The 22043-nt window shown below is 36.1% G+C and overlaps 1 protein-coding gene across 8 annotated transcripts in view; it reads right to left on the bottom strand.

Annotated features, from left to right (window-relative positions):
• Positions 1-22043, bottom strand: part of ADGRG6 (adhesion G protein-coupled receptor G6) — a 117351-nt gene that overhangs the window by 21606 nt on the left and 73702 nt on the right. For all 8 annotated transcript variants that reach the window (XM_026120441.2, XM_026120425.2, XM_026120467.2 and 5 more), the window contains 9 exons: positions 18987-19129; positions 18173-18287; positions 16049-16110; positions 14315-14522; positions 13651-13816; positions 9108-9248; positions 4597-4713; positions 3450-3495; positions 1606-1712 (listed from right to left, as the gene is read on the bottom strand). In XM_026120441.2, coding sequence (XP_025976226.1) covers positions 1606-1712; positions 3450-3495; positions 4597-4713; positions 9108-9248; positions 13651-13816; positions 14315-14522; positions 16049-16110; positions 18173-18287; positions 18987-19129 — 1105 coding nt within the window. The remainder of the gene's footprint in view (positions 1-1605; positions 1713-3449; positions 3496-4596; positions 4714-9107; positions 9249-13650; positions 13817-14314; positions 14523-16048; positions 16111-18172; positions 18288-18986; positions 19130-22043) is intronic.

The following is a 22043-nucleotide window of genomic DNA, read 5'->3' as shown; positions in this document are numbered from 1 at the left end:
ACCTAAAGAAGGTTTTGAAAAATTTTAGATTTTAAGATTTTAAGAAAAGATTGCAATATTCTATTTTTTTTCCTATTGGAATTTTTTTTTATTTCAAAAATATTTCAGATATGCAAATTTCTGTAGACATCTGACTGCTGGAGGAATTACACTACCATGGCTGAAGTGCTCTATATAGTACCTCCTCCTATCTCCCTGATATGCTAAGCCCTACCTGTCTCAGCCATCCAGTTTGGAGACTTTGCTTAAGGCTCTGATAGCCTTAAGCTATCATAAATATATAAGTTTTGTGGCAGCTGTCAATGGGCAGATTTTTTCCAAGAGAAGCCCTGTACAACAACCCTGATTAATGTCATTTAAAAGAAAGCAGCAAATAAAGTTTAACAAATTTTGCAAAAGACTGTATTTCTTTATACTTTTTGGCATTAAATAAATATAGATCTTGTCAGATTTGCAACCTAAATTTGCAAGGGGTGATTCATCCCTTTGAATCTCAGGATGAAATGGAATTAGTATGCTCCCTTGTCTTGGCTTTTCATCCCCATTAGCAGTTTTGCTTGACAGTAGGACATATTTTTCTTTACTGTTCTTTTTCCCCCGACAATATGAAGTTCTATATTTTTGTTCTGCAACATTGTCACCTTTTTCTTTAAAAAATCCATTTCTTCTATTTTTTTTCTGCTAATATCTTCACACTTTCCTGACCTTGCAATTTCAACTCTGTCCAGCCCTGTTTCTCTTTCACCACAAATCTTTCAGTCTCTTCCTTGCACAAGTTTCCTTCCTAAACTGAACGCTCCCTCTCTTCTGCAAGCTTTTCTAATCCCTGTTCACACCCTCACACTATTTTTAAGGTCAGCTTCTCTTCTCATTGACCAGATCTGAGATCCCTTACAAAAAGTTACAGGATATTTTCCCTCTTCCTTCTGATTTTTCCCCTCTCTGCTACATTCTTTGTCCATGCCTTGCTCTGCAGTTTAACAGATGAAAATCTGGTCACACCCTCCAGTCTTGAGGAGTCAAAACTACATGTCATTTTGTTGGATTACATTTTTAAAGAAAATAATAGAGACCCACTCCACCTTAGGACTCATTAGGATCAATATTTTTCTGTTTCAGTAGTGGAAGAGTTAGTACTAGGCCTTGATTTTACAGTCTCTGATTCTGACATTCTTTTTGACACAGACATGTTCCAGCTTTGAAGCTGGACAATATGTTATTTGTATTGTGGTATCACTCAGATGTTTCAACCCAAGGTCTTTCGTGGTACAGTAATTTTCAAAATTTAGAATACTGTTTTGGGCACATTTTAATTTTTATTTTGTAACACTTAGCCATTTGTAGAGGGCATAATAATAATACACTTGCCTTTCATTACTAATTTTCTTCATCATCTCATTCCTGAATCCTTATCATTAGATATTTTGTTATGAAAAGACATCTTTATGAAAATAACGGATAAAAAGAATTATTATTATAAAACAAGTGCAAAATGAATAACCCAAGTAACGAAAATGAATGAAGATAGTTGTCTTGATCCAAGATGAAAACTACATTCTGTTTCTTAGAAAAGACAAACTTACTGAAAAGTGAGAGTTTGCTTACCATTAGGACCCCAAAGTGTGTGAGGTGGTTGCATAAGCAAATTGTCTCATTCTCATTGGATTCTGCATGCACCTTGCAGCCCGTAGGGTTCCAACCACCATTACCACCTATGGAAATGAAACCGGAGAAACCACACTGTCACGCTTTCCAACAAACTCGTATCACCATCTCTTGAACAGATTTCTAAATTCATTTCTTCCAAATGGAGAAACGCTTTCTCAAATTGAATCAGTGAATATTAAAAACAATCAGAAAAAGTAGCACGTATCAGATTTCTTAGTTTTTGCAGAAAATTCCACCAGGCAAGTGTTCTAGCTTACGGCCTGTTAAACAGAAGCAATAAATGGAGGTCTATAATAATGGTAAGAATTTTTTTTTGATTAATGAGGGATGAATAAGACTTAATATGCAGATCACACATTAAGACACACCTATGTTTTACCCAGCAACAACATGGTTTTAGAACCTGCCTTTACCATACTGGTCTGATGCGTGCATCTGTCTTCCTCCTACTCATATATCCTGAGGCCATATATGAAAGCATTTAAAGCCCATGATTAGAGGGTCCCACCTTTCTTCTCTGCACTGTGTAATGCAGAGGGCCAAAGTGGATAATCTTGATTATCTTTTCTGGCCTTAAAAAACTATGAAATAAATTATCACCCTACCTTCCCTACCCTAAAAGGCCATTTTGGAATAATAAGATAAGTGGAAAGATTGTATTTTAAAAAAGTAAACGTAAAAAATTAAATTTTGTATTTCCCATTACTTCTCCTTTCATTTTCTCCTGCTAAAATCTGAACCGATTTTGTGGAATAGTTCATGTTCTCTGAATTCTTAACAACCTGTTTGCCCAACTCTAGGCAAAATCCAGCAAATCATCTGACTGACCCTATAACTTTACCTCAAATTCAAGATAGACTCTCTCAAAAGAATGTGAAGACATTCCAAAACCACTTAAAACTTTCCCCCAAAAAAGCAGCCACTGAGAAAAGACTTCTCCTTGTGTGTTTCTCCTTTGATGTTCTTCTTAAGTTTAGCTTCCTAACTAGCTTTTGCTCTTTTTCTATCTTTCTGCATTTTCCTCAGTTCTTCTCTCTGAAGTTCCAGCTTTCAACTACAACTTCAGATGGTAAATTTTATTTCTTGCAAGACGCTCTTTACTAATCCCCTCCACCTCAGATCCTATTGCTAAAGATAGCTATGTTAAAACCAGAGAATGGTTTTATCTATGCAAAGGATGAGTGTTACATTACACACAGGTTAGGTAATATCAACTGAGAATGGGCTAAAATGCCCATCCTGCCATGTTAATGCATATCTCCATATAGGACCTTATCACACAGACTGCATCCGGTTATAAGGTGGATGTTGAGTCTTTATCTAAATGAAATTTGTGTAATGTAGTTACTAACCTTGTACGGAAGCAAAACCAACTTAAGATTTGGAAGAGGCACAATCTCACAATTAACTAACCCCATATTTTTTAAATGGCCAGTTAAAAGGATGGTTGAAAACCATTCATGTCTCTCATTAGCATTACTATTTGACTTGCACATACAGAAAGATCAGTGAAAAATTGCTACCAGATACAGAAAATTTGAGAAACTTTGTTTACAAATTCAAAATGTTATCCAAACTTATATGCAAAATTTTTAGAAAGAATATTTAACATCTGCTGTTACAAGAAACGTTATTATCCAGAAGAAATGATACAGTCTAATGATTTCATCCAATTCTGCAAGGACTGATGAAGATGCAAGAAGGGCCAAGACTGTGACTGTTTTTAAAACATAGACATGTTTATTCTCCCAGAAAAGAAATGACAGTATTTTTTAACTTACCATTTTTGTTCATATCCCAGAAGACACAGGTAGGCTTAGGATCTTCCTATGAACACATGCAAAAGTAAACTTTTTATGCCTCTTCAAAGATAAATCTTGTCAACCTAAACATTTACAGCAGATGTTTCACTATGTCTGCTTTCACTTAATGAGCAGAAGAATAAATATTACTTGGATTGCTCAAATTTCCTCCAGTTTCAAACTAGATCTTATTCTCCTAGAAAGACAACTCGCCCCAGAAGATCTTAAAACATACAGCACTGTTCCTCTGCACTGCTCCCTTTCCACATACTAAGAATGATGAATTAGTTTTATGGTCTCACTAAAGTTATTCATGAGTATGATGTCTTTACAGGGTCTAAGTGTTAGTAATACTCTATGTAACTGGCCTTGAAACTGAGCAAAAGCATGCTGAACTGTTTTGCCTGACCTTGAAATAATCTGTATAATAAAAAGTAAGGTAAAGTTAACTGAAATGTGAAAAAGTCCCATCTCAAGGTTAATGAACCAGTTTCTTATTCCATGAACATTATACTTAGATACCACATTTTAACATCTTATTCTATACATTTCTAGTATTATGGTCTCTTTGGGAGTAGCTACTGACCAACATATCTGAGAATCAAGCTGACACCTGAATGATTGTTTCACTGAAACAGAATAAGCCAAAAGGCTTTATCTGGGCTTCTATTTTCCTGAATTAATTCTAGTCATCTTTTAAAAATGTGATTCTGTCCATTCCTCCTTTGCAGGAAACCACATAACAACCAAATACCTTGAGGAACTATTAATAAAGCAATTCATGTTTGATCAATGAATTTTAGTCATTCTGAAGTTCCAGTCTAATAAACATATCATTGGTCATGAACTGCGGTTTTACCTATGGCTATTGGCAGAGAAATTGCCTCAAAGTGACATAATTAACGGTCTTTCAGATAAATGTTAAATCCTGAAAAGAGTGAGAATGTGAGGATGGAAGAGATTATTTATTTTTAGGTTTTTCTTGCCTGATGTTGTTTTAGAAATATTATCTCCGTTTGCATTTGTATTCTTACTCAAAATACATCCAGATGACAAGACTTTATGTTCAGCCTTTACAACATATAATCTGCATTACTGTTTCTCTGAATGATCAGTCTCTTCTTACCTGAACTTTGGTATGCCTAATTGTAATCTTCACATGATCCTGAAGGTCCTGAATTGTTATGTTTCCAATACTGCATGCCACCACAAAACTGGTCAAGTTGGCAGGAGTTTCTGGATCCTTTTGAAGATTTAGAAAAATATAATAAATGCTGACATAGCCCAGGATAAAAAAGCCAGAGTATACAGTTCTATTTTTGTCGTGTGCCAGAACAAATAAGCTTTTAGCATTTTACACTTTTCATCACCCAATATACGAACATGCTGTTTATAAGATCAAATTACAGGTTTGCCTCATGGAACTTCCCCTATTTTCCTTTCTGACATAAACATATACAAGCACAATTATAGAGAGAGATTATAAGGCAAAAATTTCCCTTTTAATCACTTTATTTGATTCCACCAGAATTAGAACTATCACAACGTACCAGATAATAAACCATGATCTAATTAGCTTATTTCCCTAAACAAGAATGAGCTAGCTTTCTTATTTTACTATCAATGCTATTCTTTTCTGTAGATGGGAAGTTTTTGGAGAATAACCTGTTTTCTGTGTACAGCTGCTAAATCATCTTCCGTCTTACAATGAATGACCAAGAAGTAATAAACAAATTCAAAGCAATATTACATGCTGTAGGAGATAATACCTTCTACAAGGTCTTAATTGGTGGAAATGTAAATAGAAGACTGATGTTGTCAGTGAGTGATGCCATTCATAACCAGTGAAAAAGCATCAGGCTGAGAATTTTCCAAAGCAGCATGTTTTCCTTGGAAATTGCTGATCTATTAAAGTGGAAGTATTCTGCAAATGTGACTCTCTTTTGATGAACTTCCACTGAAGCCTGCTTAGTTATCTGCCTGGTTGGCCTTGCAGGAGCTGGGAAGTTTGGACTTCCAGCACACTGCCTGCTGCAGATCAGAGGTAAAAGTCTGCTGCCACCCATTTCTCCTCAACAAAGTGGGCTCCTGAACTCCTGAAATCCCCAACTCCTTTCAGTCCAGGAGTTTGGTCAGCTTGACAAAATATCAGATAACTGCTCAGTGGTGGACTCATGAGATCCCATCAATCATGAGAAGCATATTTTCAGTCATCAAATTCTGGTTATACTGAGAAGAATATTTCATTTCCTAAGGACCATATCCAAGAGTTTTTAAATGCAGTATTTCTGAGTATATTGAAGTTTGTGAAACAGTTTCCTAAGAACTTGAAAATTAACAAGGAAGAAAAATGCAGTTTCCTAGCCAGTTCTTGAGTATTGAACAAGAGAAAATGTCTTGGTCACCATTTAACTTCCAGTGTCTGACCCAAAGCCCATGAAAGCCTTTGCACAGATTTCTATGGGTTCCAATGGGCCCTGTCTCCACCAAATAATAAAAACTAGGAATAAATATCAGACAGTCTCTTTATGAAGGCAATTTCATATCTTCTTCCTGCTTGTCCTTAGAAAGGAATCAAAATAATATGGGCATTAAAATTAAATACAGATGACTGCTTATTTTGCTATAAGGCTGCACTCAGCTAAAGCTGGGGGGAAGCTTTTAGCCACTAAAATATACAGATGTACAAAGTAAAGCTATGATGAAGTCTGGGTTAATGACAGAAACTTTGACTAGTGTAGACAGTCATTACCATTCCCATCTATGATATTAGCACGTTATTTTCATGAGCTCAAAACCGAAGATAAGGGTGGTATTCTTCTGACCTAACTTCAGACATGCAAAAAGTAGTTGTCTACACCTGAAGAATGAACAGAAACATACACTTTTGGGGCATAATTCATTTGACCTATTTTATACATGTAGGTGGAATGTGGTTGCCTAAATATAAGTGTCCTTTTTAGAGGTTTTAGGTATCCTGCCTGGTCTCCAGCTGCTGCTCCAGAAGATCACTGGTCTCTTACAGGCTCACTGTCACATCAGACAGACACTCCTCTGCCTGGGGAACTGCACCCTACTCCTACTCTCCTCCTACACTAGGATGAGATGCATCATGCCTTAGCAGGGTCCATTCCTCTCCATTAATCGGCTTCAAAGGTACCTTACACACAATAGTTCAGGTGTAGGTATCTACAGTGAACACACATACATTTGGTGAGATGAATCCCACCCTGAATAGCTTAAATCAATTTGTCTTCTAAGTAATGTCATCATCAGATTTTAATGAATGGCAGGATAAAACTCACAAGCATTCTCTCAGTCGCAATTAAAAAAATCCCAATGCTGTTAAGTATGATGTCTCCCTGTTATAGTGAATGCTTATATGAAATAGAGCTAATACCACTCGGATTTTTTAAATTTCAGTCAGAATAAAGTATATTCCTGAAACATTTTTACACTAGTGGAAAAAGTTATTGGGTTTGAAATGGCATGTGGATCACTTTATTTTATACTTCAGTTTAATTTAATAGGAAGATACTATTCTTTGACATAAGCTAACACTTCAGTTAGCAATCTGATCAGCAACCACTAAATAATATTTGTAATTCTCTTCACAAAATGGCAATTAATTAAACAGCACAAACAATGATATTTTTATTATTAGGAATAAAGCACAACTGAGGTATTTCAGAATAGATGACATGCTGTTACTATTCTAATAGTGGTATCTACACTAGTACAGGCTTACAATAGCAGTATGATGAAACAGAAATATTAGCATAAAGTAGATTAAAATGCTGAAGAACTTATTATGTACATTTCTTTCTCTTCTTGAACATTACCAAACTAGTGTTCCTCATCAAAGCAGAGGTAATACACACCGTGATTACCTAAAAACAATTGATATGTTTACTAAACCATTAATAATGTTTTTAGATGGACTAAAAAATTTACTGTTCATTATTTATGCTCTCTTGTGCTGCACTTCTACTAAAATGAGTTATATGAATAAAGAGTCTTCTACATTTAGCTTTGAGATGACTGGTCATAAGTTATTGTTTCTGTTTTATAGTCAAACGAATTCATAACAGTAAGTAATGGAAAATATGAGTTTTGCACAAATTTAATTTGGTTGAAAATGTCACCCATGAACAATTTGAAAAATAAGAATAAAATGGTGAGGAATTTTAGTCGCAGATTTTGTTGCTTTACCTCTCACTGACTTACCAAATATACTTAGAAACACATTCTAGTACCATGAAAGGACACGTGAGAAGCACACACAGATCAATTTTACAAGATCTGTCATGAACATAGTCATGTGCTTTCATTAGCTTACAATACTCACAATTTGAACTGTATACCAAAATCTAAAATACAAAAACAAAAGAAAAGAAAAACAAAGATACCTATATGGTTAGTGGCAAGACCTCCTGACAACAATTTTAATGCAATATAAATAAGACTGCATGTTTTAACTTTATATGATTTTATACCATTATGACAAACCTGCTTCTGTATTTTTGAAGTTTCTTTATTAAATGCATTCATCTTGTTTTTCTTAAAAGTGGGCTTAAAATGACTACTATTTTAAACAGTTAAAGATAGTTCAGGGTGTATTTCAGAAGGCAACTCAGGGTCATGGGTATTTTCTTGCCTAGACTATCTGAAGAATCTGGATACACTGCCAATAAAAACAATAATACAGGGACAACACAATACTACAGAGTTTTGCGGATGCACAAGGGCCAAAGGTCACTTGAAATACTAATGGGAAAACAAACTCAAATTTTTTGAGGCTCAGCCTACAGTTCATTATGAAATGGTTTCCCTCTCAATGAATTAATTTTCTAGCATAGGTGTGTTTTTTGTTTGCTTTTCTAAGCTGTTAAAATCTTTCTAACTTTTTTGGCATATATCATGCTTGAACAATTTACAATTACCATACAATGGGACCTAAATGAGAAAAAAACAAATCTACTTAGACTCTTTCAGTTTTCAGGTACACATATTGTTACCTTTATTCCATAATCATGTTATGTATAGAAACATCCAGACACTATTAAATATAGTGTACTTGTGGGAACAGATATATATGAAAAGAAGAATAGTACATGTAGAAATAAATATTCTCTGGTTGATGACCATCAGCCCAGAGTTTTAAACTGAATGTAAGTGGTCCATTGGGCATAAGCATCAATCAGCAATTTTAAGGAAAAGAGAAAGAAAGACCATTTATCCATACTATAGGTCAAATTCCCAGTTGAGAAAGAACAGGGCTCCACTGAACATCAAGGCCCTCTATCAATGTATATCAACAGAATATAGGGCCTTTAAGAAGCCTTGCTAATTTACTCTGATTATAATCACCTGGGATCCAGCTTTCCCTTTATTACTCTATGCATAAGTTTACCCTGCATGTGACAGGAATTTGTGGTCAAATATCTGACTGTAATACAACTTGGGCATGACAGCTATTTTGTCACTCTGAATTTATAATGCTATTCCTAATGCCTACATTTGCTACCATTTCATTCCTACTCATGAGATGCTGCAAAATGTTTACACTACAAGATACTTTAGCAGCTGCCTTTGATTCACCCTAAACGAAATTACTTTGAACACATTCATATTTACCTGGAAAAGACCATTTTTATTGAAGAAAGTAAATTGAGCCCTGGATATAACTTCAAACTCATCTTGACTTAAATTCTTCAGTAAACTTGATGGCAGAACAACAGAAGCAATGGCATTTGTCTGATCCTTGTCAAAATCTATCTGTTAAATAAAAACAACAAAAGAGAAGAAAATGTTCAAAACAAGAAGCAAAACATTAATTGACCACAACTGGGTTCAGACCTTTATGCAAGGAAATCTAGACATGGGACTAGAATCATCAACACTAATATGACCTGTACCTGAAAACTGATGTAACAAAAAAAAGGCTTATGGGTTTCCTCCTTCCCCCTAGCAGGAGATAAGGCTTCTCCTACAGGAAAGCTGCAGATTTAAAAAATGACTCCCTCACTGCTATACTGATGATTTGCCATAATTGCAGTCAATAATTTTGAATAACTTTCAGAACACTTTTCCTCATACCAAACAATGTTAAGAACAGAAAGATATGCCTTGAATCTTTCTTTCTTGAGCTGTATGATTTGATCTGCACATATGATCCATGGACACATCATTTCTCCAGAACATCCAGCTTTGTGGGGGCATGTCATACTAGTACTTGACATTTGACTTCAGCATTCTCCACTGTCTTCTAATAGTTCCTTCTTCTTTCCACTGACTGCATAGAAAACTTCTAGGATCCTAAACTCACTTGCTTTGTGTAATGCCTCAGTAATGTTTTCTGTAAGCAAAGTAGCCACTTGCCCTCATATTGCATTTGTGTTGAATCTTGCTTATTTTCTCACTCCTTTGTTGCTATGCAACACATGCATTTTGTAATCACTAAAGCAAAAGAAAAAAACTAGCTTCTTTCTAAAACACCCCTGTAAGCATCAGTACAAAGCAATGCACCCAATAAGAGAAGAAGATTTCTAGTGTAAAGAATTTAGTTTTTTTTTTTCCACAAGTGGCACATGACACTTCTTTGTAGGATAAAAACTTTGACATATTGGACCTCCACAGAGCATAATGTCATTAACAGGAATTGATTTTGTGGTGGATTCCACAGAATCACAAAACACAAGAAGCACAAGCTATATTTAGCTTGTCATAAAAGGCACATGAGCCATTCATCTTTAGGCACTTCTAGTCCACAGACAAAATCAGAGGGATAACATGAATCAAAGGCTTTGATTTCTCCCTCATGCACACACATACACTTTTTTTAATTAAGATTTAAGATTTCATGAGGCTTGTCTACATGGTGTGACACAGGGCCATGCAGAAAGCTCAGTTACTGCTTAAGGAACTGCTCTGCCTACACGGCAGTGCCAGCTGAGCTCCTGGAAACAGTGCACAACAGTGGTGCCCCTATTAGCTGGTGCAGGCCATATTTGCTTACGGTGCTCCTGTTCTAGACGTGGCTACGGTGGACTCATCTCTGCATGAAACTAGAGTGCACAATGTGGACACTGTTACAGTGAATGTCTCACATATCTATAGAATTACTGTATGTTTTTTCATTCTATGTTTTTTAAATGTGCCATTTTGTTATGTGACCACCAAAATGTTTCTATTTGGCAGTTTATAAATAATCCATATATAAAATAGAGTAGCTAACTTAATTCCTCCTGGGATAAGTCTTTGTATTAACTAACAGACAATAACAATAATGCTTGCTAAACACTGTTCTTGCTCCTTATAAAGATTTATTAAGCTCTTATCAGCTTTTCTAGTTTCTGTATTACAGAAGGGAGACTTAAAAATAACAATTAGAGTCACTGAACTAATATTTTGTGCTATGCAGCACAAAAAAGGGTACTTTTTGTCATCAGTATAAGGTTAATCAATATAGGCAACATGTCAAATATGGCACAGTGACATAACAATATTTCATTATCTACCGCACAGCAATTCTACGACTATATGCTCTTATACCATGGTGAATTCTGGGTGTATCACCTTATCCACCAAAGAAAGGAGAGTAAGCCATGTCATGTTTGCTGTACAGTAAAAGTGTTAATGAATTTTACTATGAGATGAGGAAACTCACACTGCTAACTTCTCTAGGCGTAACTTGTTCAAGTATTTGTGCCTTTCATGATCAGTCATATGACACTAATGCACTGTTAACTAATAGGAAGTTACAAGTCATAAGCTAATTTATTTAAATTCTAAATTTTCATCAATTTACTGTGAGTAACAGGTACCCTAGAAAACCAGTAATATATGATTCATAGGTATCTCCTAACAGGGCTAAAAGCACTTGAATAATAGGCTTTCAAAGGATAATTCTGCCATATTAATCAGAAAGCATGCATGTGATAAAGACATCCCACTAGGTATTGTATGCAAACAGAATGGAAGACATTTCTCTAAAGAAGTATGGATACATTACAGGAACAATTTAATAATATGAATCACCCAAAACTAACTTAGTCAAAGGTTTGGCAAGAAACATAAAGACACAGGGGACTAAAATAGAATCTTTCCAAACTGCCATGGACACGTTTGCTTGATATCTACTTTAAGGAACAAAAAAAAGGAAATAAAATCTGGAAACATTCTGACACAGAGCTTGACGAGTTTAAGGCTCCCTGATGAGCCTGGAATAGATCATCACATCACTGGTGAACAGCTTGGGCTTTCACAAGGGAATCTCCCTCCAGCAGGGATAGCAAACATCTTTCCTGACAGGCATGGAAAATATAAGCTGTGATCACAGCTGTTGCAGACATTTCTGGTGGGGAGGATGCTAAGAATTCTCAATCAGCTGTTGGAAATTAAAAGCCTGAGAACAACTCATGTTCCAATAGGAACATTCTAAATAATTTGATGGAGTTTGGATTGTATGATTATTTAGACAGTGCTATAGTAAATGATTCCAAGGCAAGAAAATTCCTGGATGTCCTCAAGCCACAGATGGTAATTCTTATTATACATGTAGAACATCCCAAATGTAATTTCAGAATTTTTCCTTTCCTCTTTCCATAAATACAGGATGAAATTTGGAGGAGAAACAATCAGCTATCAAGCTTCATTAATATGAGAATTAAACAAAAGTACATTTACAATCATCAAGCATTTCTAATACAGTTGACTCAGAGAAATTTTGGCTAAAACTTCTATGAATATAAATCCATTAAAACCTGATTACATTAAATCCATTTATACCTATTCAAACCAGCATTTGAGATTTGATCCAAAGTCTATATAGACCGCATGTAAAAGGCCTGTAGCCTTTTAGATTACTATTAGTTTTTCTAATAACCTTTTTTACTGTTTTTGATTTCTACAGTACATGGCACTTTATAAAATGATGATCCATTTATCAGGATTCCTGTCTTGCCAATTCACAGTAGCAGTGAATTTGGTTTCATTAGATGCTTGTAATCTAGTGACTAGCCTTTAGCTGCTATCCATAACTGTTCCATGTGTAAATTCAGATTTGGCTCCCCTGGTCCAAAGATAGTAGATTTTTTGATTTTTCTGTTTCATCTTTTCTGTATGTTTCTCCAAGCAAGTCTCACTATATTTGAAGGGTAACCTAGATTTAACCTAGATTAAATACCCAGGATATTGAGATTACATTACCTCTGCCATAGACTTCTTATATAACTATGAACAATATAACAAATATTTACATATACACATATACCTATATATACATGTGTGCGTGTGTGTGTGTATATATATATACACACACATATATACACAAACATATATAATAAATTTATTTTTAAAAATCTAGGTACCTCATTGCCACTGATTTCCACAGGAGCTTAAGAAAACATCCAGTAGATGTTCATCTGCTTCTCAGACGCCTAAATAGTTTCTACATGTGGCTTTGTGTATACCTTGTCTGTGTTTCTCCACTTGTGAAACATTTTTCCTCATTGTGAAAAATAATTTTGATCCTCAAATGGTGTTATGACAACAAATATCTTAAATACAGCAGCCTGTCTCGATGCTGTCACACTAGAAACCATTTTGCACTTTGAGTGATCTGTCTTTACTATATTTTCTGCTTGTCTGATTTGATCAGTCAATCCTATGTGAATGTCTTAAACACCATAGGACATCTCAAATAGCACTATGAGCCCAAGTGTGGGCAACCGGATCAGCCTTCGGTGTCCGTTGGCAATAGGTGTCTAAACTACACCGAAAGCTCAAACACCTATTGTATCTGTAGAAATCTATATGTAGATACCTACATTTAGCTATCTTATTCTCAAACTGAAACTCATCAGTAGAGTTGTGATAGTGTACAGAAGACTCTTAAGGGTTATTTTTCCTTTTCATTAGCCCAAAACAATGAAAAAAAATAAAGCCACTTCTGAATTTTTAAGCAAAATATTTTTCATCTGTATGGAACACATGGGTTCATCTGGGTTTCCTGCTACTCAAGGAAATACTAAATTGATCTGTTTGGATGACTGCAGGAAACAGGGAATAAAATAGTAGGGGGAGTAATGGGAGTTCTAAGTGGTTTTATAGCACCCACAGGAAATACACTTTGAACATCAGACACATTTCACATTCAAATACAATTTTCATTCTGTACCTGAAAATCAGATGCATTATTCTGTGGACTGACACTAAAAGAAGAACCTTTGAATGAAGTTGAGTTTATGGAAGACACTCCAAGTGCAAGGTTTCGTGTTGAAATGCTCATGGATGGCCCAGTGAACTGGATCTTTAGAGCCAAGGCATCAATAGTTTTTAGAGCTCTAAAAACAGGAAAAAAATTATTCTAAAAATTGAATACAGAAGAAAAAAACTACAGCATCGTATGTTCTCCATTTCTAAGAACATTTTTTTGACTGTCTTTCTGTGCTTTGTCACTTGTGTATTCACAAGGAGATTGTCACACCATAAATTTAGGTACCTCTGTAAAAAAACAAAAGGTTTTGGCTGACAGAAAATATCTGACTTCATATCAAAGGCTGTGAAACAATCTTCCAATGATACTTAAATCTATGGTGTGTCACTTATCAGGAGACTTCTTTTACATGAAAATAATTTACCTTTGTCATGCACATTAATTTTAGCTTTGATATAACTGAAGAAGAATCTTTTGTTCATCTCATCAAATTCTTTTTGATGGAAATCAGAAAAGTTTGCTTTACTGCAATTGTTTGTCTATATATGGAAGTAGGAATCCATTTCTTAACAGGCAATGAAACAGGTCGTTCTCAACAGCATTTCTCAAGTGCAGAAATACTTACTCTGAAGATGATGCGGCCAATACACTGTCTGAACTTGTTAGAATATTGGAAAAAATTGTCACCACGGTAGAACCCAGCGATTCATCAATTTTTTCATCGTTCACAATTTTTTTGAGCTTCTGGACAACATCATTTACTTTGTCTGAAGTTAGTTGCTGCCCTTCACCAGTGAGATTCAAAAGCTGACTGGCAATATCAGCTGCATTTTCTGTGAGTGTACACATAACAGGAACAAAAAAGGGAAAATAAGGTATATTGATCCTGAAGTAATTCAGAAATTTTTTTACTCATTATTGAAAGCTAGAGCATGTTCTATGGTACTTGTAAGGAACATTAGGGTTTATTATTTTCTCAAATTTATAATTTTATGAAAAAGTAAACAGAGTCTGTTGAATCTTACATGCTGTCCTCACTGGTTGTGTCCTTCTTTTCCTTAATTTCATCTGAGTTTGTATAATCAGAATAATTATTAAAATGGTTTTTGAAATAAAAAAGAAGTGAGGAATAAAAACCATATTTTCTCTCTTTTTTTCTCCTTATCCTAGCCTCCATTTTTCACTGGGAAAAGCAGCTTCTCTTTCATTCTTGAAGTGAAAAAAACGGGTCCCTAGGTCACTATTACTGACAAAATATTCACTCTTTCAAGCTCTGGGCAGTAAGTCTGACCCCACTGCAAATGATTCCTGTAACTTCAGATGACTGTATTCCTGTTCAGAGGGCTGGCAATTGCAACACAGAAACAAATTTCATGAGAAGAATTTTCCTCGTGAGGAAAGTTTGATATTGTGTCCAGTGGCAAAATATTAGTGTAAATTATATATAAACTATATGTTTGGTGTCACCTGCATGGAAAACTAATGCAAATACTAACATCATACAATCTCAAAATATTCGCGACATTACTGGCTATTCACAAATAAGATTCTGAAATAAGAACAACCTTCTTTAGTTTGAAACTGGTTGTGTTCTTTAATGCTGTGTTTTCTAATGTAGCTTTTGCTACATTTGAAGAAACTATGTTCATTTTATACCAAAAGAGGTTTTCATACAGCCTGACTGTAAGTATCCAACATAACCAACCAAGTTAGGTAGCCAGGTTACCCATGATCCCCGTATAATCAGCAAAGAAAGACAAAGAGGCTTCTCTAGAAAGCAGTTCAGAACAGGAACCTACTGTAGGTGCTCTGAATTACCCTTGCGACTCATTCTCTCCACTGACTATAGAAAAAGATGTGGGAGACTCCAGCACTGCAGAAGTGGCCAAAAAATTGATGTCTATTTATTTTATTTTTCCTTTAAGGCCAGAAAGAGTTCAAGTGGCATTTTTTAAATTGAGAATATATCTGAAAAGTCTCAGCATAAGCCTAGGAAAGACAGTGGAAATCTTTCCACTAGCATCAATGGGCATTGGAAACAATTAAAAATTTGGCTTGACTGAATATCAAATTGATGCAAGCTGTCACCTGCCCCCATTCTTGCTTAAATTACATGAAGAGTTTGATTGATTTCATTAGCTCATATCCAGAGAGTTTCATGGGTAGGCTAGATTCAATTTGGTGCACTTACCCAGAGTGTAAATATTTACTTTGCCCTGATTTTTTAAAAAGATTTGAAACAACTTAGCACAGGAGAGGAAGATATTCTTCTTTAGTGTAACTTCCTTCCTTAGTGTAATTAGTAACCAAAGTCTACAAGACTATTCCTTTAGCCAAAGATGATTATCAATGTACCCACCTGTGCAATTTCTCAGATCGGGTTGGCCCCAGTATGATGTATAATTCTGCAGACCCAAATAGCTAAAGAGGAAAAATGACAAAGTACACACGAACTGTAATAGCAAAATAATATAAATATCTCATAATTCTTTTGTAGATATCACAGTGATATGCTATTCTCAATTTACAATTTACCTAGCAACATGACCCCAACTAAAATGAACGATGTATGCTTGACAGTGGAAATACGTGATCAATTCAGTGACAGTAATGAGAGAGAAACCCCAGTTCTTTCTGATGACTTATCAGCTGATTCATCTAGTAATTTGATGAATTGCATCACTGGAAAGAAAGATCCAAGTTTTGATATAAACTATTACACCCTTGATGTGGCCTAAAAAAAATGCTGTTTCTAAAATTTCTCTTTAATATAAAGGGCTTTGATCAAGTCCATAGGAAACAGTAATAGCTCTCAGCACATGTACAGGAAGTATGTGGTCAGGTAAATTTACGGTACACGTGAAAACCTAAACAGGCCACCATCACATCCTGATCCAAGGTGAGGGGTAGACATAAAAAGTAATTTTTTCAAAATGCTTTCTCTAAAGCCTGACGAAAGCAAAATATCTAGATATCGTTCCAATATTAGACACACTTTTTCCTCACTTTTCTCTAAGGACAACCATGCTCATCACAGGGGCAAAGGCAGGATGGAGAATGGTTACCACTTCAATAAACGCACGACAGAATGAAATTATTGCTCAAATGATGAACATAGCACCTTTATTTAAATAGCACACTAACAAGCAACCTTTTACTTTGGGAAGCACAGGGCTAGCAGAGTCCATTAGGACAGTCTTCTCCTGTCTCAGACAAAACATGTCACATCTGTGCTCTGTACTGCCTAAAGCTGATGGAGGCAGAGGCAAGGAAAGCATAGCACTATGCAGTATACAATAATTTTTGATGAGATGTACTGCATATGGACAATCAATGGCATTGTGTAGACCACAAATGAGCAATAAAGATAAGCAATTCTGGGGCAGCAGAGGCCAGGAGCCTTAATTTGTAATGACTCTGAGTTTCTGACATAAAAACAATTTGACCCATGCACTACGTACTTTACAACAAAAGTTGGTCAATCAGAATGTAATAGTTCTTGTACAAGAAGAACAGGCTGAGGAAATGAGTTAGTTAAATATAATGCTGGTTGTCTTCCTGTTTGGCACAGAACCTCAAAGCTGATTCATATCCATGTTGCCATATTGTTTGCAGAAAGTAAGAGAGCTGGTCTTTTCTGAACATGTTCCAGATGCAATGTAGGTGGATAAGACTACTGTATTACCATTAATGGTGATTAATTTAAAAAGTGAACAGATTAATTAGTATTGCATCATAGTCAGGTTCAAGGTACAACAGAGATCAAAGCCTTACTGTTTTAGTAATCTATCACAGGAAGTAATAATATTGCCTTTTTACAAACGGGAAATAGAGATAGAGTGCTTAAAACATTTGTGGATGTTCACAAAGACTGTATTAGGGAAAATTTATCCTAAACCTTAAAACCACATAACTTTAAGCATATGATTATCCCTACCTTCAGTTATGACTGACCACTGCCAAAATATTTGTTTCATAAGATTTCTTTGACTTTTCTTTAACTAGATGAGAGGTTATGGATTAAACAAATGCACATCTCATCTTCACAGAATTCAGAATTTTGTATACAAGTCCAATTAAAATCCAGCTCATTCTTGTGTCTGTTATGATTTTGCAGTAGCAGCAGACGTGAAACTTTGGTTTTGAAATTACATAAACATCATGATTTGAAGAGAGCAAATTTTTTCTGTGAGAAGGTGCTATTTTTATAGTCACTTTGCCTTTGTATTAATTGGGGGCCTCAATATACCCTACAGCAGTGGTAACAGCTTTTTTTAATTACTAATAAATTATATATCTTTATAGTACGCACACAATCTTCTGTGCTTTTTGTTTCTGCTCCTGAATCACAGTACAAAAATCATCTTCCTTAAATATAATACCAATGGCATCTATTATGGTGGATGCAGTTTAACTCTATAACCAGAAAGCTGCAGTAAAGCCATTAGGCAGCTCTCAGCTGCTCAGGGATTTGAACACTTACCAAGTTCTTGATGCAATCTGAACTGAGCTCCCATGGCAAAATGTATAGTTGGTCACAGTGGGTCTGGTATCTGGCCAAAAATAGTTTGGAGGGTTTTCTTCAGCCAAACATTTTTCTGTAAAAAATAGCAATATATCGGAGTTAACTCTGATTCAGTTTCTTCATCCGCCCATCCTCAGTTCTTCAATCATTCTGCAACATACTGTTCTCTTCAAATGAAATGCCTGGATGTTATCTGTAGAGCTGTGTGGTAAAGCAAAGGTGCACAATGGGGGCAAAATACACTGCTGCTGCTCAGGGAAAATGACTGAATGTCCACACGGCATCCACTTGCAGGACCAATCTCCTCCTCCCAGGGAAGGGCAATCTCTGATTGGGAAAGGCTTGAATGGGAAAGGATGGGGGACATTTGACAGCTGAAAGGAGACTGATTAAGAGCAGCAGTTGGCAGGAGCCCAAACAAACACGGTTGAGGAGTGGGTGAGGTGCCTTGCAGGCCCCAAATGTCTCATCACAGCTCTGGTGCTGTATCATGTTTCTTTATCCTCAAATGATCTGTCCCAACAGAACTATCCCAACAGAACTGTCCCAACTTCTTTGAACCATACAGCACAACACTGACTGAAGCAATCTGGACAACTATATTTGTTTTAAAAAAGATACCTTGAGGATGGTTAAGTAAAGCTTAAAATAACAATTTAAAATCTGGATTAGCCACACTGTTTGGAAATGCATTATTATTTTAACACACAAGATACTTATTTTAGGACAAGTGAACTAAATCTATAGCATAACAAAGCTGAAAATTACTTACCCACTGGATCAACATCCACAGTTTGAAGCCTAAATCCATCTGCTATGGACCCGTTATTACTTATGAGCTTCTGGCGGATGTCTTGCTCTTCTAAATTGATGTTGTTAGTAGAATTATAAACCAGAAGAGCCAAAACCCCAAAACTGCAAGGAAAATTATCTAAGTGTTTGAGTCAGAACAGCAGAGCCCAAATACGTGGAAATAAAAATATCTGACAAACCCTGGTTTTCCCAGGGTGGAACAGTGTCACCAAGACAATGTTGTTCCTTACCTGTAAATTATTACCCTTGTATATCCAGAACCCTGACAGGAAAGTAACGTTGGGAAATTTCATCCCCTAATTACCATTACAGAGGTAACTCATCAAAAGAGATAAGAAATATTTTCAAAAGATTTAGATTTTATATTTTAAAAGATATTAAAAGATGGAAGTGAAAAAATAGTCTCTGTAGTGTCTAATGCCAAAATCTGGCCTCTAATCGCTTAGGAACTTAAAAATCCCACTTCACCAAACTTGTCAGGATGGGACAAGTTATCCTTCAGAGGGTCACTGACTACAGAGGAAGCCTATAAGATTGGCTAAGAACAGATGCCTAACATTTAGATGTCTAAAATTTGATGAAGTGTAAACTGCTCTGACACACTTCTGAAAATTTTAATCCTAATTAGGAAAGTCTGGCTGCTTGGATGAGTAATACAAATTTGAGCAGTAATAGCTGTTTTGTGCTGTAGCTCGCTGCTACTTTCTTGGGCATAAGAGTAGTACAAAGTGCCCAAGTCTCTTTCCTGCGGGAGAAATAAAACAGTCCCCACCCTTCTCCTAAAACATAGCTTTTCTGGAAGGGAAATAATGAACAGAAAAGCAGTTCCAGCAGGACACAGGAAAGAAGCCCGGAGTGGAAGGCTCAGAAATTTCCTCCTGGGACACAGAAAACACATGTTGGAGAAGAGAATATGTCAGTACCCAAGAGCATTGCTTGGCTCTCATTAGTAGGAGGTGACGCCACTGAAGCATGGAACATTGGATCTCCATGGAAGCCAAAATGTGGAAAAAGAAAAAAGCAAGCCTACTTTGGGCTGCCTTCATCTTAGCATTGCCATTGGATACCAGGCAGTCTGAATGAAGATAGCCTGAGCATGAGCAGTTCCTGACAGCCTGCAAAATTGTGGCACTGCCAGCATATATATGGTGAGGGAACACACTGAACAAAGCTGCTTTCACCAAGACTCCCCAATGGGAGAGAGCAGGAGTGAGCTAAAGGGTCTTGCTGCCTACCTGAAGAAGAAGAACAGAAGAAAAAGTCTGCAGTGGCAGGGTTTTGAGGTACCCCGTCCTAGACAGACCAGGACTTCATTTCCAAAAATCTTCCAGAAAGCCATCTCCACGATGACAGCTCAGAACTAGACTTTTCGGAGGTGCCTAGTCTGGCACAGGATAAAACTACAGCTTATTGTACAGATGTTGCTGTCAGACAGCAGATTGAACCCTCTTGATGTCAGACATCATTTTGAAAGTGAGTATCTCCAACCAATACTTCTGAAGTATTTTCATAAATGAAATGGCATTAAAACAGAAAACAACATTAGAAAACAACCTCTCAGTCTGTGAAAACAAACACACAAAGCCCAAACCTCATAACAAATCAAAAAATATTCCACACATCTGTTGCAGATGTGACCCATAAGTAAAGAAATGTATGCCGTCACTGGGTTCTTTTTTTTTGAACATCAGTACCTTTTCCTTTTTTCTTCCAGTATCTCCTGTTTTATTTTTAACATACTGCTGCAGAAGATAAAAGTGTGGCTACAAGTTACCTGCTGGCTTGGCTTGTTTTTTTTCCAGTGGATCTATTTCAGCACAGAAATTCCAAATACCCCTGGCAAGATTGCTCCTGGTCTGGTCTCCGATACACTAAGTTTCTCCTAACATTCCTTTGGTCTCCATGGAATGTTTAATACATGGCAATAACCTCAGTAGGGTGGATGTACATTAACAGGCTTTTGGTGTATACCTCGGATATATTATGAGGCAAAAGTGTATTATGGCATTTATTTTTGCAGAAGCATGAAAATTGCCTATGAGATTGCCAATTCCTTCAGCCCTCCAATACTTCAGCCCCAGAGTCTCCTGGCATTTAACCATCTTTCCTAAAAGATTTTGGCTTCATTCATCTATTCCCTTTACTTTAGAAGAGGAAAACTTAATATAGTGGTGCCACTCCCTACCTCAGCATTTTGGCTGCAAAACAGAAGTCATAAGGGAACAGTTGCTGAATACTACTACGCTGCTTATTGAAGTATTCCCAACTAAGCAAAATGATATTTAGTACCTATAACTTTGCAGAGGGAAAACAGCAACAGAACAGAAGGGATAATGGTAGATAAGGTAGAACTGGTTACAGTTATCCTTAACAATTATAGGGAAAAGTACAGATTATGAATCACTACTAAAATCATCTGTTAAACCATTATAGTATCTGTTTTCTGAGAAACTCTTGGAGCACGTATCATGCATGTTGTGTAATAACCTGCTGCATATGCTGATGAAAACTACAATTAGTATAAACTTTTCAGACTGACTCATGCTAGCTTCCTGCGGTAAACAATAAATACCTTTTAACTTGACAGTTGACGCAATATGAAGCTGAGTGTTTCCTTCCATCTTTGTCACACTCAGCTCCCAGAAAGAAAACACTTCAATGATGAAGCAAGAAATTCTCAGTTTGTGAAACAGTAGGCATACACTCACATAAATAGCATTACTGACATGCTGTGTTGGTATCGTAGGATCTACTACAGCCAACCTTACATCTTTTATTGTGTATCATATAAAAGCAGACAAATTCTTGCAGGAACAATCAATTAAAGCTAATGACATATTATACCATCTACAGTTACTTGTACTACTGTTGTTGCCATCAATATAAGAAAACAGACTTGGTGCAGGTATAAAAAATGAAGGCAAAAATTTATGCCTCTCTTTTCTTTGACAGAAATGGGCAGAGCTGAAGCAAGCAGGAAAGAAGGGGAAGATCACTGTCTGTCTCACTTTGTCCT

The sequence above is a fragment of the Dromaius novaehollandiae genome, chromosome 3, assembly GCF_036370855.1.
Source record: "Dromaius novaehollandiae isolate bDroNov1 chromosome 3, bDroNov1.hap1, whole genome shotgun sequence".
NCBI classification, from domain to species: domain Eukaryota; kingdom Metazoa; phylum Chordata; class Aves; order Casuariiformes; family Dromaiidae; genus Dromaius; species Dromaius novaehollandiae.
Note: the sequence above shows the minus strand (reverse complement) of the source record. Positions and strands in the feature narration are given on the sequence as shown.